The 19,228-nt window shown below is 40.3% G+C and overlaps 1 protein-coding gene across 1 annotated transcript in view; it reads left to right on the forward strand.

Annotated features, from left to right (window-relative positions):
- Positions 1 to 8,248: 8,248 nt before the first annotated feature.
- Positions 8,249 to 19,228, forward strand: part of dbh (dopamine beta-hydroxylase (dopamine beta-monooxygenase)) — a 28,994-nt gene continuing 18,014 nt past the window's right edge. The window contains exons 1-4 of the mRNA XM_057819685.1: positions 8,249 to 8,633; positions 12,436 to 12,582; positions 13,651 to 13,908; positions 17,878 to 18,054. Coding sequence (XP_057675668.1) covers positions 8,265 to 8,633; positions 12,436 to 12,582; positions 13,651 to 13,908; positions 17,878 to 18,054 — 951 coding nt within the window. The 5' untranslated portion in view covers positions 8,249 to 8,264. The remainder of the gene's footprint in view (positions 8,634 to 12,435; positions 12,583 to 13,650; positions 13,909 to 17,877; positions 18,055 to 19,228) is intronic.

The raw sequence follows: 19,228 nt of genomic DNA on the forward strand, positions 1-19,228 counted from the left end.
TGATATTGGTGAGCTGTTCCATTTTTCCTCCACGCACAACTCAACTTTGGTTTCATCAGTCCACAAAATATTTTGCCATGAACACCATTCTTGGTCCTTGTTTTACATATTGTTGAAGTGTGCACAGAATTATTGGACTGTGCCAGTGATTTCTGTAAGTCATACACTCTAGCGTTCTTTTTTACCTCTCTGAGGTATTCTGCTCTCATTTCTTGGCATCATTTTTGGTGAACTGCCACTTCTTGGGAGAGAACAACAGTGCCAAACTCTCTCCATTTGAAGACAACTTCTCTGACTGTCGATTGATGAAAATCTTTTAGGGATGGTTTTGTATCCCTTCCCAGCTCTATACAAATCAAAAATCGCAGGTCTTGAGACAGCTCTTTTGACCGAGCCATGATGCATATCAGACAATGCTTCTCATCAAGACAATTCTTACCAGGTATGTGTTTTATAGTACTCATCAGTGATTGGGCACACACCTAACTTAAATTGTTCAATGACTTATTTTCCCCACTCTGTTGTTGTTTGCATGCTATCTTCATTAAAATATAAACGCCTAAATTATATATAAAATGATAGTATATTAATATAATATATATAATTTATTATATATAATAAATGTTTGGGTGGTTTTAGTTAAAGCAGACAGTTTTTACATCTGCGTGATTTTGACAAAGATCAGATCACATTTGATGGGGATTTTATGCACAAATGTCAACATTTCAAAAGATACTTTTTCATACCACTGCAGCTACAGTATATAAATGTATTATACTACATTACGACTATCATTCATCTTCTGAACCACTTATCCTCAACGAGGGTCACGCGCGTGCTGCAGCCGGTCCCGGCTAACAACGGACAGAAGGCTGGGTACATCCTGAAGTGGATGCCAGCTAGTCGCAGGGTAACCATTCACGCACACACTCACACCTATGGACAATTTGGAGCGCTCAATAAGGACTATATCGTACAATAGTAATTGAAACACTTTAAATCATTAAAAATGTAGAAATAATAATAATAAATCACATGAAATGGATATATACCTATTGAAACAGAAGCTCTTAGCCCAAAAGGAATTTCTCTTATTTGTGAACAATATTATCATACTGACGCCTGGAGGGAACCTGTAAAATAAAGTTTTTGATGACTTGTAGATGGGGTTCAATGGAGTCAATCACGCAGAAACGCCCACCAGGGTATCTCGAAAAGTTGGGGCACACCATCGAGGGCAATAATGTCCAAATTCTGGACATGAAGGGCCACATTTGAAAGGGGTTGAAAAGAATGTCAAACTAGAAAAGCATCCAAACAAATGTACACATGATGAAAACTTGATACGAGAGACACCGACAAACATCGGTAAAGATTTGCTGCGTTCGGACCAACGCTAAACCGCTGCACGAAAACTCCACGCCTACCCTATTTCTGTCGCCGAAAACAGTTTTGGGTTGACACAGACCTTACGTCGCCAGAAGTCAGTGCGCATGTACCCTCAGCAATAATGGCAAGTAAAGCATTTTATTTTTTAAATTTTAATGTATTGTAGACTCTGCAAGGACATCGCCAACTTCGTCAGATTATTCAATAGTTTATTTGCAACCGAAAGCACGGAACACGATTACTGGTCTGTAGCCGAAGTATTTTGATTTGGATCCGTAGCCGAAGTATTTTGACCTAGATTTCCACTGAAATTCAGGTTACGACACCTGCATAGGAACGGAACTCATAGCTCGCATTAAAGTATTAGTTCTAGAGTTATGACCTTAAAATGAAGCTCATGAATCAAGGTACTTCTCCGCTTTACTATATAACCCTGCCGTTTTAATTAATGGAAAAAACTTGAGACACACAATCACGAGGGGAATGCTAAGCGTCTCTCTTGTACTCTATATTGTCCTCCATTTTCACTTTTTATTGGTGCAATGAAAAGTTTTTCTTTAAAAACCACCGAGTCTCCCTGTGTGTTTGCCGTCTAAGGTCAAAAATCAATCACAGGGCCAAAAATATTCCTTAAAACCTAGTTGGATGACACAAGTGCCTCATTCAGTTACATTTTTCTTCCAATTTTTTGTCCCCCAGAGGTTGTTGACTTCCTCATGGCAACATTGAGCTAAATTGTCGGCATCCCTTTCCAATAGTCAACTGTCTCACCACTGCCTTCCATCTCTACTTCCTCCTGTCCCCCTTCTTGCCTCCTATCCGAGCCACATTCCACACCGGGTGACCGTCTGAGTTTTTTTTGCATTCATTATTCACACTCAAAGACATGGAGATTAGTGCACTTGGAGAGTGTATGGTGTTCAATTATTTAATATCAAAGGAAAACACTATGGCTGGATTGGTGGCATGTGGTTACAACTGGCTTTTACTGACTTTCCCTGCTGGTATTCAACTTCATTTCCTTCGTGATTCTTCATTTTTGCCCCAAACTATGCTATCAATAGTTGCGCAATACAATAAACCTCTTTAATAGAGCCCGAGAACACTCCCAAGCCTTTTTAGTTGCTGCATTGAGATATGAGCTGAATTGACTTTTTGCACAATGTGCTGTTGCATCACGTTTGCAGCCATTTAACAGTGTACAGGAAGAAGTCATACTCATAAAAGGTCGATTTTAATTTTTCGTCCATTTCAAAAACAATACAAACAACCCTGTAAGCAATGCTGTGTCCCATTGTGTGTATTGCCATTCAAGATGAAGCTCAATTAAAGGACTAAGACAAGATATATCCGTGGTTAGTCCTGGTAACATGACTTGTAGATTATGAAGGAATCTGACCTTTTAGCCAGACTGTCGGAATCACGCCAGCAGAACCGCCGGACCCGCGCTGGCGCAGCTCCAACGAACCGGGCCGGCAAAACCCAACAACCCGGCCAAAAGGCCAAACTCCGGGCGTTCACCTTAGTCTTAACCCCTTGTACTGACTCTATTTTGCAAGCTGGAAAAAGGCTCCGAAACACCAGTTGACAATTTATTCTGAGTCGAAAGCAATCTTACAGCACAGAGGAGCCCAAGCGAGGATCCATATCACAAGTCAACAAAAGGATCCCAGGAAAAAATGAGAACGATTAGTTAAAACTTGTCTTTTTGAAGACTCTCGTGGGGCGGGCTGGGCTGTGGGCAGGAAGAAGGGTGTTGAAGGGAAAAGGTACCGTTCTCTCACACACCATATAATTGTTTGCATTAATCTAAAACACATTCATTTAACTATAGTTTCGGCAGACTTCACTCAGTGGCCTTGACACAGTAAAGTTAATCACCTTATCGGGGCTCCTGAGGGGGAAATGGAAAAATGGTACCGTTTCTCGTAGGCACAGTCTAACTGTTTGCATTACTTGAACGCACGGAATACAATTAATCAGGGAATAGTATCTTTTCTCATATTTACTGTGGGACTGTACTGCTCTCACACCTAGTGTAGAATAGACAGCACACCATAGTTTAATGAAAAGAAGCAGAATAAATACACAACACCATCTTATCATAGAAGCCCACCGTGTGCGCCACGAGCAAGATTGACGCACCAAAACTTGCAAATCAGTTCTGCAAGGACAAAGCGGTCTTTGTCCGACAACAAGTACAGCCAGCCCGGATAACAAAGTTGATAGCAGGTGCTTGGGATGTCAACACCAGCGTCGGTCGCTGTGGCAACCACATCCCATCCACGCACGAACCCAAACAGCCCGAAACCGGCCAGAGAGGTATGATCCCAAAGTAACGCCCGGACACGCCTTCAGCCAGCCCACTACATCACGGACTTAAAAAACACTGGACACTGAGATAAGACAGATTTTGCTGCTCGGAAACATGTAGCCTTGTTTTGGATCCAGAATTGTCCCTCCGTCGTCTGTTTTTGCCTTGTTTTTGACCATTGTCGACGAATAAATTGTCAACCTGCTTTCGGCGAGTCTTTTTCAAACTTTTGGAACATGGAGTCAGTACAAAGGGTTAACATCAGAGATGAATGCGCGAAATTCCGCCTTCCCGGTTGGTGCACGCGAGGCGGAATCTGCAAAACGGCACTTGGCTTGGCTGTCGCTGTTTCCGTGCGCTTTGACTGGGGAGGCAAATTTCAATTTTGTGTTTGGGCATTGTTTAGGATTATCTTCTTTTGCAGTTTGGGCTGTTTAGTTCTTGCGTCACAGTTGCTGAGTCACTGTTACTGATGCAAGCGGAGTGGGAGATTTTGCCCGCCTCAGCGTCAAAGGGGCGCTTGGAGTTTTATCAGTCGTATTATAAGTTGGATAGCGGGCCGGTGTTCCTTAAAGGACAGGACGTCCCGCCATTTGTTCTGGACTGTCCTGATTGCGGGATTTGGTGTTGGAGACATGGGCTTGCCTATCACCTGGTTGTTGGTGTTAATTTTGCCCTGTCAACTGCATGACGCACGCGTTGGGTTTCTGTGATGAGAAGGTGTCATGTATCTCTTATGCCCTATGTCAAATATATCCTGCCTCAATAAATGCTATTGATTTTATATTGGGTACATTAGAGGAATACAAACAGTCGAACGGTAAATACGAGAAGATACTATTCCCTTCAATTAGCGCATTTTTTTCAAAACGCTAAAATCAGATTTGATCTTCCACGACATGGGAAATTGAGGTAGTCACTGCCCTTTCCATAAAATGTCTCATGTACATTGTTAACCGACAATAAACTTTTTTGGTGCCTTCTGGCATTAAACTGATCGTTTTCATTTGTGTGTATATAACTTTACTTTTGTCTTGGGGGCAGGTATGTCAGGAGCAGGATAATGTCAGAAAAAGCTGCAGGCTTGCCACATGAACACTAGCACACATACACGCACGCACAAGGCTCCGTCCGTCATCTATCTCCTAAATCCCCTCTTCAGCGCCCATCCCCCATTTTTTTCTCCCTTTCGCTCAGTGTGGTGAAAATGCCTTTTGCCGTTTCGGCATCTGGCCTTGTTTTGGTATACATTGTGTATATCCATACGTGACTGGGCCAAGAAGGAAATGCATTTGGACCTACTAAAAATGTTTTCCTCAACCATATATCCTTTTGCCCTCGTTTATTGTTGTTTCCTGAAACGCTAGCGCTTTGCCCAGGGAGAGTCAATTCCATGTTATCCTGTACAAAATTGAATTACGGACTGTATTCAGGACATTTGAAGGAAACCTGGGATTGATCAGATCAAACCTTTAATGGAATAAACATTTTACCTGTGCCAACTGAGGCAGAAATAGACCAGGCTACTACATGGGATCAACTAATGGCAATGGTGGATGAACTACTGACTTTTTTCTTAAGTTAAAGTTAAAAGTATCTGAGAAAAAAATTACTCTGGTAAAAGTACAAAAGTACTTGCTTCTAAAATTACAAGTAAAAGTATTTTCTCCCGCATGCAGTGATCCCTCGCTACTTTGCGCTTTAAACGTTGCGCCCTCAGTTATTCATGGATTTTTTCCAATTAAAAAAAATTTTATTTATCTATTTAATAGAGATGTCCCGATCCGGTCAAGTACAGCCTTTCACCCTCCTTCCTGCTGCTTTTATTACTCACCAGGGCAGCTGCAGTTTGCTTATTAAAGTTAATGATAAGTGACAGGCTTACAAGCTCTGATCTTGCCAGAGAAGCTTGGAAGCGCTACCTTCAAAGAAGCCAACTCCTTTAGCTTGTTAAACACTAGCGGTAGTGTGCTGTGGCAAGAGAGCAAGAGTGACAAGAGGCTGGTCTTGGCAGTGTGAGAGGATTTGAGCGGACTCACTCAATGAAGCATTTAATGAAAACATTTGGCACTTTGTTGTTTAAAAATAATTCGGTGGGACAGTAACATAAAACCTATCATAATTATTACATTTGAAGTACTTAAAAAACATTCATTCATTCATTTTCCATGCTGCTTTTCCTCACATACAGATTTTTAAAAAAATTATACTGTTGGGGGGACATGGGGGGCACCTTCAATACAAGTGCATTCATTTAGTGAGGAAAAAATGCCACATAAAGAAAAAATTATTTGACATCAAATAATGTGTGTCACAATTATTACCACCCCTGGTGTTATTACTTTGTACAACCCCCTTTTGCCAACAAAAGAAGGTCTGGGGACTGAGATGGCCATGGGAGGAGCTTGATTTTGTGTCTGGTGAACCATTTCTGTGTAGATTTGGCCATACGTTTAGGATCATTGTCTTGCTGGAAGACCCAGTGACGACTCATCTTCAGCTTTCGGGCAGAGGGCAACAGATTTTGATTTCAAATGTCCTGGTATTTCAAAGCATTAATGATGCCATGCACCCTAACAAGGTTCCCAGGGCCTTTGGAAGCGAAACAGCCCCACAGCATCACTGACCCACCCCCATACTTCACAGTGGGTATGAGGTGCTTTTCAGCATGCGCATCTTTCGTGGTACGCCAGACCCACTCAGAGTGTTTGTTGCCAAAAAGCTCAATCTTGGTCTCATCTGACCAAAGCACATGGTCCCAGGCTTCAACTGGGACCGTGTGTATTTTTGTGTGAGACCAAACCAAAGTCAAACATCATTAAACTGTCTCACAATGTAGATTAGCCACAATTAGATTCCGTGCAGTCTGACTACAGGCGACCAGGAGCAAGGACATTTACTTACTCACGGGAAATGCTGTATTCTATTAGGCAAAATGCTACTGCGTTTGTCCACTGGTGTCACCAAAATCACCGAAAGCAAACGTATGAAGTCATGCTTTAATAAAAATGTTATATGATGGTAGCAGTTTGACTTTGGAAAGGATTCATTGAATCTATAGGTACAATTCAATATGTTTATTGAAATGGTAGTCCTTTAAATACTTTCAATCAGTAGTCAAACTCAAAAACCAAAATTCAGATTCATTAACTGCTGAAAAATATTTTTTGAAATTTGTGTTAAAAATATAGATGTGCACAATTGTTAGCTTTTTTTTTTTTTTAAATTTCATTCAAAATCATTAAAGGTATAGTTTTTATGTTCGATGAACTATAATAAAATTGTTTAATTTCAAATCGGGTCTGTCAGAAAACGGGCAGGCAGGTGGTGTGTGGACCCAAACGCAGGAAAAGGGAAGCGAGGCAAAAAAGGCGGTGCAATAATGTTTTAATTAATGCCAACAAAAAACAATGTACCAACAAAATGACTGGGGAATCCAAAAAGTCTTAACATACAAAAATCAGGCTAACAAATCAACTTACTTTAGGAGCAGGACGAGGAACACGAGGAACTGGGGAAAACGCTGTCATGAATGTGGACATTCACATTGAAAATGACGCAACAAGGAGTGTAAAGAGACTGGGAGCTTTTTTACACACACAGACAAAGGGTAAAGAGACAACGAGGAACAGATGGGTGACACAGGAGGATGCAGATTAGAGGATACACTAGGAGAAGGTACAACAGGTGAAATCAATGGGCAATCACAGGGACACACTAGGAGGGAACCAACACAAAACCTAACAGTGACGTGTTTCTATAAATGAAATATTTTGTAGAGTAAGCAAACATGTGTAAATTCCCTATGGAAAAGAAAATTATATAAAATCATATTAAAAAGTGGCTCTATTTGGCTTTATAGTAGGTCTCCACCAAAAACTAACTACATCCATCATGTGTCCAATTTTTATTGATCATTTGTTATTTTTACTTCTTGTCAAGACTAATGTGTGAGGTGTAGGTTACCTGTTGCATACACACCCACACATGCTGCCTAAAGGGATGCGCTAACCTTTTTAGGCAGCTTAAAAGTGTCTATCTTGTGTGTGCCAGCGATAATTGGCAGTGCAATAAGGTTGTTTAGAGCCCGAGGAGGTGCCTTGCTCAAATACATGAAGATGTGTATGACTCCACAAAATATGCTTGCTGCCTAAATAGACAAAAGGTCAGATTTCTTTTGAAGGAAATATGTGATTTAGGAAAAAAAAAAAAAAGAACTGGGCAATAACGCCGATGATTGTCATTGATAATGTCCATGGTTGAGTTTGGATCAATTAGAGCGAGGCAGACATGTACCCTCATGTTTGACCCGAGGGCCTTCTGGGACACAATTGAATTGCGCTCAACAAATAATAGCATTAGTCTGCATCAAAACGGACAAGTCGCAAAGGGAGGAGTCTTTTAAAAAGCACCGATTGGGTACCAAAGAGTAAAAGAGAGGACGGGACGGGAGGAATGATACTCACACCAAGTTGGAGACAGTGTTGAGCTTACTAGACCTGCAAGGATATTTTTCAATTATAGTTGAAAATAAAGTGGAAAAGAAACACTTGTTTTGGCCATGAAGATCATGAGCAAAGACTTTCGCCTCCAAGACGTCACCGTCATGTACTTCACCGCGCTGGCCGCCCTTATGGTCATCCTGGTGGCCTCCTACCAGGCTCCCTCCCACGTCACCGTGGTGGAGGCGTCCCGCCCCGACTCTGCTCCGGCGCCGCTCGCTCTCCCCATGCCCTTCCGGGTGCTGCTGGACCCGCTCGGGCACCTCCAACTGGCATGGAACATCAGCTACGCCCGCCAGGAAGTCTACATGGAGCTGAAGGTGACAGAGTTGAAGCACGGCGTAGTGTTTGGTATGTCGGACCGAGGAGAGCTGACCCACGCTGACCTGGTGCTTCTTTGGAATTCTGGAAGCCAAAGTTACTTCGGGGTGAGTTTACAGACAAAAAAAAAAAATCTTTAGGGAAAAACAAGCGCATGGTTAGATGTTGTTTTTTTCCCCTTAAAGAATTCTTACTAACTATGTGATTTCAACACAATATATATTGAATGAGTCATTTTTACATTCATTCCGTACGGCTTTATACGAGGGCCGCGGGGGTGCCAGAGCCTGTCGTAGCGGACTATGGGCAGAAAGGGACCAATACAACTTAAACTGGTCGCTAGCCAATTGCAGGGCACTTTAACAATAAACTGTAAACCCATGGTGCAAATTAGTTTTTATTTGCCTGTGTAGATAAAATATTTCGTCTTGTATTATACATAAGAAAAAAAAAAAGTTCAAATAATGTTCTTATATATCATTTTATAATTCAAGTGAATTAAATTATCCCATTTTTAAAAAATTGTACAGCACTATATTTTTCATAATTGCTATTCCAGCCCGATAAGAAGCAATATTTCAAGCAGATCACAATAATAATATTTAAAATAATTCATGTATTTATTTCTATCATACAGATTTGTACCTGTAGATAACCTAAAGTTTAATTGTATGCATGTTTCACAGGAGCTCCAAGTGGTAGAGGGTTATTGATCATGTACACATACAGGTGTATCTTGGTTTTAAAAAAAAAGTTTCAGGACAGGCTGTGATCACTCAACGCAGACCTCTATCAGGCTCTGTGTAACAGAGAAATCAATGGCAAAATGTCCATATTTGGGCCGATGGGCAGCCTGGTGCAAACGAAAGTGACCTCTGCGCTAGAGGCCATCAGAGAGCACGAGTGAAACGATAGCAATGAAGGAGCAGCTGCCAATTCATGGACACATTTAGAGAGCAAATGATCTATACCCTGTGACTCTACTTGCCTCCTAATCAAAACATTAATCAATGCCTTACAAGATCCTTTCATTCTCATTTGTTTAACAAGTCCATATGTTCATTATCTGTAGCACCTGGCCTTGCCACAGGTGATCTGAAGCCTATCCTAGCTTGAATATTTATTATTATTATTTTTTTTTACACAAGGTATAATCCGATTACTGGTAGTCTGATCTGGACAAACGCTCCCATGAACCAAAATCAGGTTTTAAATCTGTCAAGGGTCTTACATTTAATGGTAAAAGATGAACTTTACATTTACTCCACTGTTCTACAAATGTGGTGCATTTTTTAGTATAAAAACCTCTTGTGTAGTACACACAGTGCAGAAAGCTACGACCCTTTTCACAATGAAATAAATATTTATTGGAATTTTCTCCAAGTTTGTTCTGAATTTGAAATCTTTCAATGTGAAATGTGAAAAACTAACTACTACTGCTTTGCCGGTATTTCTTAAAATGTTGGTTTGGTTTGTGAGCAAATATATCTGAGATGTTTATTAACAATTTCTGGAACCTTATTAAATTGAAACATTTGATTATTCTTTTAATCTAACTGGTGATTCATAAATGCGCAAAATTAAAATTTTTTGTTCAAATCAACTTTGTCTATTTGCATATTACTTCATAGCGACTAAAAATGATCTTCATATTATTTTCCAGTCTGTGTGGGAGAAGCATTTGCCAAGGGCAATACAGTATACTGTACTACTTTTACAGACTATCAAAAAGAACAGTCAATATGTGACATCTAGAGATTGTTTCTTCTTTGGCCACATGTATTTTAGATGTGTATAAAAGAGTATACAGATGGGCTGTGAGATGTGCGCATGCTGTTATATATGAGTTATGTAAGCAGAGCACAAGTATAGCAATAGATCTTGGGTACTATTCCCGACTAAAACGGTAGGAAAAGTGAGAAAGATAGATGACGCAATTGAATAAACGCAGCTGCGGCATACCAAACAGTGTGGTGACGTAATTGTACTAATGTAATTCCAATAATTAAATGCATGGAACGCTTAACCATACTTCAGGTGGGTGATTCAAAATCTATATATGTTAAAGATGCATGTGTGTAGGCAGGACTGTGGCTTGTGGCTGGCATACTGTAGATACGTAGATGACAAACAGTTCAAAGGTTTGCTATGCTTTGCTTACACGTTCCAAAAACATGCATATGAGGTTGAATGGAGAATCTGTTTATACACTGCTGGCCAAAATTATTGGCACCCCTGTCATTCTGTCAGATTATTCTCAATTTCTCCCAGAAAATGACAGCAATTATAAATGCTTTGGTAGTCCTCATTTATTTTGCTTGCAATGAAAAAACACAAAAGAGAATGGGGGGGATTACATCATTATCATTTTACACAAAACTCCAAAAATGGGCCGGACAAAAGTATCGGCACCCCTTGAAAAATCACGTGATGCCTCTATAATTTGTGTAATTAACAGCACCTGTTACTTACCTGTGGCACATAACAGGTGGTTGCAATAACTAAATCACATTTGCAGCCAGTTCAAATGGATGAAAGTTGACTCAACCTCTGTCCTGTGTCCTTGTGTGTACCACATTGAGCATGGGGAAAAGAAAGAAGACCAAAGAACTGTCTGAGGACTTGAGAAGCAAAATCGTGAGGAAGTATGGGCAATCTCAAGGATACAAGTCCATCTCCAAAGTCCTGAATGTGTCTACCGTGCGCAGTGTCATCAATAATTGTAAAGACCATGGCACTGTGGCCAACCCGCCTAGATGTGGACGGAAAAGAAAAATTGACCAAAGATTTCAACAAAAGATTGTGCGGATGGTGGACAAAAAACCTTGACTAACATCCAAACAAGTTCAAGCTGTACCGCAGTCCGAGGGTACAACAGTGTCAACCCGTACTATCCGTCGGTGTCTGAATGACAAGGGACTCTGGTAGGATACCCAGGAAGGCCCCACTTCTGACCCAGAGACATACAAAAGCCAGGTTGGAGTTTGCCAAAACCTAGCTGAGAATGCCAAAAATGTTTTGGAAGATTGTTAGAGCTTTTTGGGAAAAGTCATCAACATCGAGTTTACAGGGAAAGAAAACAGCCTTCAAAGAAAAGAACATGGTCCCCCACAGTCAAACATGGCAGAGGTTCCCTGATGTTCAAAGAAAAGAACACGGTCCCCCACAGTCAAACATGGCGGAGGTTCCCTGATGTTTTGGGGTTGCTTTGCTCCCTCTGGCCCTGGACTGCCTGACCGTAAGCATGGCATTATGAAGTCTGAAGACTACCAACCAATTTTGCAGCATAATGTAGGGCCCACTGTGAGAAAGCTCAGAGGTCATGGGTCTTCCAGCAGGACAATGACCCAAAACACACTTCAAAAAGCACAAGAAAATGGTTTGAGAGAAATCACTGGAGACTGGCCAGGAATGAATCCAGACCCGAATCCTATAGAACACTGCTGTGGAGAGATCTGAATATGGCTCCCTTAAAATCTGAGACCTGGAGCAGTTGGCCAAAAAAGGATGGTCTAAAATTCCAGCAGATCATTGTACGAAACTCAATGATGGATACCGGAAGCGGTTGTTGTTTTGTTTAAAGGTTGAGCTACCAAGTATTAGGCTGAGGGTGCCAATACTTTTGTCTGGCCCATTTTTTGGAGTTTAGTGTAAAATAATATTGATTTTATTTTATTTTTTTCATTGCAATCGAAATAAATGAAGATATTACTACCAAAGCATTAGCAATTGCAATCATTTTCTGGGAGAGATTGAGAAATTACATGGGGTGCCAATACTTTTGGCCAGCACTGAATTTTTAAAGGTGCGGATGTAAATGTCAGTCGAGTATAAAATTTCAAACCATGAGGAAATGTGTGATGGTATGACAACAAAACTCTTTGAAACCTTGTCGTATTTCCCTTCCAGGATGCTTGGAGCGACGGCGAGGGCAAGGTGACGTTGGACAGTCAACAGGACTACGAGCTGATAGAAGCTAAACGCAAGGCCGGAGGCTTCTACTTGCTCTTCAAGAGACCCTTTAGCACCTGTGACCCCAGAGACTATCTCATTGAGGTGGCATAACTCTTCACTAGAGAGTTGTCATTTTAAATGACTGTTAAGTTGTCGACTGAGATGTCATTGGGCCAATGTGTCGGTCAGATTAATGGACCCCCCCCCCCCTTTTTTTTCTCCCAATATCCGCTGATTTACAATTAGTGAGCTAATATATTCGAATTAGTCCCATCCAAGGATTAACCAGAAAAACTAATATGCCTTTAAAAACGAACATTCTGGGCACTTAAAAAAAAAAAAAAAAAAAAACTGTTGCAAACTTGGTTTTATGGCATCCAAGGTTAAAAAAATATTCTCAAAAATTATAAAATTGTGGGGAACCTTTAAAATATATTCCAAATACAGTACACATCGGATAATTTCTGTATTAAAACTTCTTTTACGTGGCCCATTTTTCTGTTTAAAGGGAGTGTTTCACTTTTTTACTCCCGACTGCTACATCCGGCCTAAAGCGTAACTACAGTTTGTGCACGGCGCGCATGCTTGTACGAGTAACAGCATAAAGCAATGGCCGTTGTGCCCATCAAATCAGATCCAGAAACGTAAAACCCATTAGTATCAAGTCTTGAGTGGGTTAGAAAAGTTTTTTTTTCAAGTGGAGATTGGGCAGAGGCTCTGTGAAACAGCGCTGCTGCCGCAGGGACGTGCACAAACGCGTTTTGCTAAGAGTGTTCAACACAAAATCTCTATTGAAGGTACGAAATTGGGCTTTTAGGGGCAGTCTCAAAATGTCAGGGCTCTGTGTACTCATCAGGGCATTGGTTGAGCATGCATGGGATAGAAAAGTATTCTAAATTTACTGTAAAAATCCCATATTGTCACTTAAAAAAAAAAAAAAAAAAAAAATCTAATTTGACCCTTATGTATAAAAACTGGTCAACACCTGTCATAGAGAATAAAAATCATAGCTGAAACTTTAGGTGTACAATGAATTGAAGCAGGCGTCGCAATGCTAAGATTACACAAGGAAAAGATCTGTCTAAAGTGTACTGTCATTAAGCATCAATTTGACAAATATTGCAGCCACTGATTAAGATTGTAGTTGTCTGACAGTTTTGCTTTGCTTAGGAAGGAACAGTGCATGTCATCTACGGCATATTGGATCAACCACTCGACTCACCGGAGCAGCTCAATCTGTCGCGCATCGACATGGGCCTTCAACGTATCTTGATGCTACGTCCCGACACACCGGCCCCCACGCTTCCCCCCGATGTGCAGACGCTAGATGTGGTGGCACCCGATGTCATCATCCCAAATCAGGAGACGACCTACTGGTGCTCCATTCACACGCTGCCCGAAAACATGGCCGAGAACCACATCGTCATGGTACGAGGGCTGCTGAATCTCCAATGATTGTGGCCGTTTTTGGTAGCATCTGGAGAAAACAAACGACAGATGGAATGTCATGCTTGGCAGGAAGATGCATACATCAAGGCCAATGCTGAAACACTACCGATTTTGTTCCTGCACAAATCTGCTTTATACGTGCGGAATGCTTGACGCCACTGAAAGTTAAAGCAACAGCTCGCATTGGCGTAGAATAGCTGACAGCTGTACTCATTATTACATGCTGTCAAATTAAGTTTTTAATATCTATTTACTGGTTAACCTATTTTTAATACTATAAAGACAATACTTTATTGTCCCGATAAAGTCTGCTAGCTAGCTACCAACTGGCTAAATGCAATGTCTCTTTGGATTAGCATTTTGTTGTAGTCATGTTATGTTAAGTTCATTTGCACAGTCCATGTATACAAGAGGTTCTCAGAGTGCTTCACGCTTTGTGTTCATTTCGTTAAATTATTTGTAACCTTTTCTATTAAAAAAAAAACAACAAAAAACAAAAAAAAAAATGGTGGTAATGAAACATGCTACTGTCAACTGACAAGCTACTATTAATTAGCAAACTGCGGACTAAATGGAAAACTAAACTGGTGACTAACTGGATCTCTACATTTGATTTAGAATAGAATAGAAAGCCTTTACTGTCATTGTACAGAGTACAATGAGATTTAAAGCTTCGCCTTAACGTGCGCTATATAAAACAAAAGTACAATAAGGCTAATATAAAAAAAAAGTTTAAAGTGTACACAGATTACGAATAAAATGTAGAGTGCTGGCCAAAAGTATTGGCACCCCTGCAGTTCTGTTAGATAATGCTCAATTTCTCCCAGAAAATGATTGCAATTACAAATGCTTTCCTTCAGTTATTTTGCTTGCAATGAAAAAAACACAAAAGAGAATGGAAAAAAAAAAAAAAAATATATATATATATATATATATATATATATATATATATATTTTTTTTTTTTTTTCACACAAAACTCCAAAAATGGGCCAGAAAAAAGTATTGGCACCCTCAGCCTAATACTTGGTAGCACAACCTTTAGACAACATGACTGCGAACAACCGCTTCCGGTACCCATTAAAAAGATTCTAACAATGCTCTGCTGAAATTTTCAACCGTTCTTCTTTGGCCAACTGCTCCAGGTCTCTGAGATTTGAAGGGTGCCATTTTCAGATCTCTCCACAGGTGTTCTATGGGTTTCAGGTCTGGCCACTTTCGAAGTCTCCAGTGCTTTCTCTCAAACTGTTTTCTAGTGCTTTTAGAAGTGTGTTTTGGGTCATTGTCCTGCTGGAAGACCTCTGAGGGAGACCCAGCTTTCTCTCACTGGGTCCTACATTCTGCAAATTTTGTTGGTAGTGTTCAGACTTCATAATGCCATGCTTACGGTCAAGCAGTCCAGTGCCAGAGGCAGCAAAGCAACCCCAAAACATCAGGGAACCTCTGCTACATTTGACTGTATGACTCTATGTTGATGCCTTTTCCCAAAAAGCTCTACTTTTTTTTCATCTGACCAGAGAACATTCTACCAAAGCGTTTTTGGCTTTCTCATGTAAGTTTTGGCAAACTCCAACCTGGCTTTTGTATGTCTCGCGGTCAGAAGTGAGGTCTTCCTGGGTATAGTCCCCTTTTCATTCAGACGCCGCTGGATGATGACACTGCGCTCGGTAGACACAGTTCTTTGGAGATGGACTTCTAGCCTTGAGATTGCCCATGCTTCCTCGCAATTTTGCTTCTCAAGTCCTCAGACAATTCTTTGGTCTTCTTTCTTTTCCCCACGCTCAATGTGGTACACACAAGGACACAGGACAAAGGTTGAGTCATCTTTAATCCATTTGAACTGGCTGCAGGTGTCATTTAGTTATTGCCACCACCTGTTATGTGCCACAGGTAAGTAACAGGTGATGTTAATGACACAAATTAGAGAAGTAGCACATGATTTTTCAAAGGGTGCCAATACTTTTGTCTGGCCCATTTTTGGAGTTTTGTGTAAAACGATAATTATTTCACCCCCCCCCCCCACCCCCATTCTCTTTTGTTTTTTCATTGCAAGCAAAATAAATGAAGATATTACTACCAAAACATTTGTAATTGCTGTCATTTTCTAGGAGAAATTGAGCATTATCTGACAGAATTGCAGGGGTGCCAATACCTTTGGCCAGCCCTGTATAAGTGACTAGCAGCCGGTGGTGTAGTGGTAATATAACAGTGCATGTATGACAATTTACTGTATCAGACTAGGAGGCAGGTGGCTGATGATAGTGCAAATAAGTTTTTGTCATGCATGGGGTTAACTTTTTTTCATACTGTACTTGTGTGGTAGTCCAGTAACCACTAGCTACTGTAGTTGCTAAATGAAAACAATGAGACGTACGGTAATTTTCGGACTATAAACCATTACTCCAAACCCTGCGTCTTATAGTCCTGTGCGGTACAAAATTTTACAGGCGAATGAGAGACATGCGTTTTTTGTTAAATTTGTCAGGATACAATGTGACTCCTGCATCTTATAGTCCAATGTGGCTTACATATGACCAAATACAATTTTCTTGTGAAATTTAGTGGGTTCACCTCATAATCAGGTATGATTTATAGTCTGAAGATTACAGTACACGTTATCCAAGGCGCAGTGCTTTATTGTTATAATGCAGTCAGTCAACTTTTTTTTTTTTTTTCAAATTAAACTTTCAGTACATACTAGACATACAGAAGATTGAAATCGCATACCTCTCAACCCCCCCCCCAAAAAAAAACTTCAAAGAAATGAATTGACCAAATTAAAATAGGATAAGAGAATAAACATAAAAAAAACCACAAAAAAAACCATGACAGACAAAAGGCACATATATGGAAATGACCACTGAATATAGATAGTCCAATTAATCATAATAGCAGAAGAGCAAAATTAACTGCTTGTAGACTGATTTAAGATTAAAGTGACTAAAGTGAGTGAGCAAGTTTAGGTTTAAGGTAGATGATAGTCGTAATTTTTTTTTTTTTTTGTACTGTAATAATGAGGACTACAGGCTAACTTTTTGTTTCTTTTAGCAGGGGCACAGGGACCAACTGATCTAAATTGTTTGTAGCGCAACAATACATTTTAGGGGCGTGCATTGTTAAAACGACATACGATGCAAATTTATATTTTTACTTCTCACTGTCTTACTGAAAAATTCACAAAATGTAGAAGTTGAGTGAAATTATACTCACTATTACCACAAATTTCTAGTTCACGCAAGCTACTGTGTTTATTAAAACTTTCACCCTGAAATACCTCCCCCACGTGTATTCCTGCAGCCCATCGTCCTGGAAATACAATATATTTAATCATATTCATGTATTTAATCATCGCAACGGTGTCCTTAGGAAATGAGGCAGACTCATTGTGAGGATTTTTCTCCTCCTGGACCTGAGGTTTATTGTGGAGAAAGGAAGCACTGATAGTCCTTTTTGCTATTGTCCACAGCTTATAAATGATGTGCAATGTGTAGATCGGCGCGATAACTTCGAGACATCTCTCTTCTCAAAGATTACCAACGCCTCAGCTCTCGAACAGACTCTTTTAGAATTTGAAGGTGGCTGGCAAACCAGCTCATTATTGCCAAGTATAGGGCTGCCGTGTCAAAGTTTGTCAGCAACAATTAATATTCAAGAATTATGCAAAACAAATCCGCAAATATACATCAGTAGTCGCGAAAATGTACATGCGCTATTTAAATTGCCCCCAATTTGTGTGGCAGTAATATAACCACTTGCTAACAGTCGTTGGGCAAACTGCTCTCCAGTATGTGTTATATGTTTTGCTGTCGCCATGTTTGTGGTGAACCGGTTTTTCCATTCATGTGCGGTGATAAAGTAACCACTAGCTAGCTGCGACTGGCTGTGTGTCAGTGATTTTTATACAACTACAGTCGAGCATAAGCTGACATTTTCTTCCTTTTTTCTGGCAGTATGAGTCGGTGATAACAACAGGCAACGAGGCCATCGTGCATCACATCGAGGTGTTTGAATGCTCGCCGGACGACGGCGACGTACCCCAATACAGCGGCTCGTGCGAAAATAAGATGGTGCCGGCCAAACTCAATTTCTGCCGCCACGTTCTGGCCGCGTGGGCCATGGGCGCTGAGGTATGAAAAGATCAGGATGTCTCACACCTGTGGTGTTGATTACGTGAATTGAAATATCAACGGCTTTTAAGTAAATTGGAATACATGAATGAAACAGGGCCTTGAACCGCGACCAGTCTGATTCACCCAACAATAGATGAGCCATTTGAATGCGAAAGCAACTAATTGGAGGAGGACTTGGAATTCACTTGCATTTTTCTGGGCGCTATCCTTGTCTCTATTCATAGGCGAAGACTCCTACTCAAATAATGTGAATGCCTGAAAGTTTCGGCACAAATTCTATTAAGGGCATGCTGCCAGTCAGTATGTGGGAAGACAATTCACATGCAAGCAAACAAAGGATTGCATAGCCTTACACAATGAATATTTGTAGAAAGACAAGTTTTAAATAAGCATTCAATTGTTATCAAAGGAAAATGAACTGAAAAATACAGATTACGTAAATCTTGTGTAAATTTTTTTCAAGGGTCATGAGAATTGAGAATCTTCCGGTCTTGACATTTGTCCCGATTTTGCTCTCTCCTGAGTCCAATGTTGTTTTTGTCAACGAGGATGATCACGAAAATGTTTCCTTGACTAACAATTGTTTCATGACAATGATCATCACACACTGAATGTAACTTGTAGCGTTAGCATTAGTGTGGCGAGCGTCGTCTTAAACACTTGGACAACTTTTTTTTCATAAAGTTTGTGGCGTCCAGGCGGGTTAAAATAAGTAAAAATAATAAACTGTTTTTCTGCTAAGTGTGTATTCTCATCACGAAGATGGTGATGTCAATGTTCATTTGAAATTGTTGGAGACCTGTTTATTTTTGGACTAAAACTTTTGAATTTTACAGACGAAAACATTGGGTAATGGCCAACCAAAACTAGATAAACACATTTTGGAATGAGTAAAATATGACTAAGACTTAAGCCTGTGGCGATGTGTCAAATTATCGCATGGTAAATAAAAATGAGGGTGATAATTTTCCCAGCTGCAATTTATTGGCACGTGCGTGCATGCATACATATGTGCGTGTGTTTGTTGCGTGTACACGTGCGTGTTGATTACATATGAGACTCCAGTAGCTTTCACAGATGTTTATTGGCCATCAACATGCCGTGGAATTAAAGTTCAGACATACTAAATAAAGAAACTTGTCTATATTAAACATTATAACACGTTAGCATT

Source organism: Corythoichthys intestinalis, chromosome 17 (genome assembly GCF_030265065.1).
Source record: "Corythoichthys intestinalis isolate RoL2023-P3 chromosome 17, ASM3026506v1, whole genome shotgun sequence".
Classification (NCBI taxonomy): domain Eukaryota; kingdom Metazoa; phylum Chordata; class Actinopteri; order Syngnathiformes; family Syngnathidae; genus Corythoichthys; species Corythoichthys intestinalis.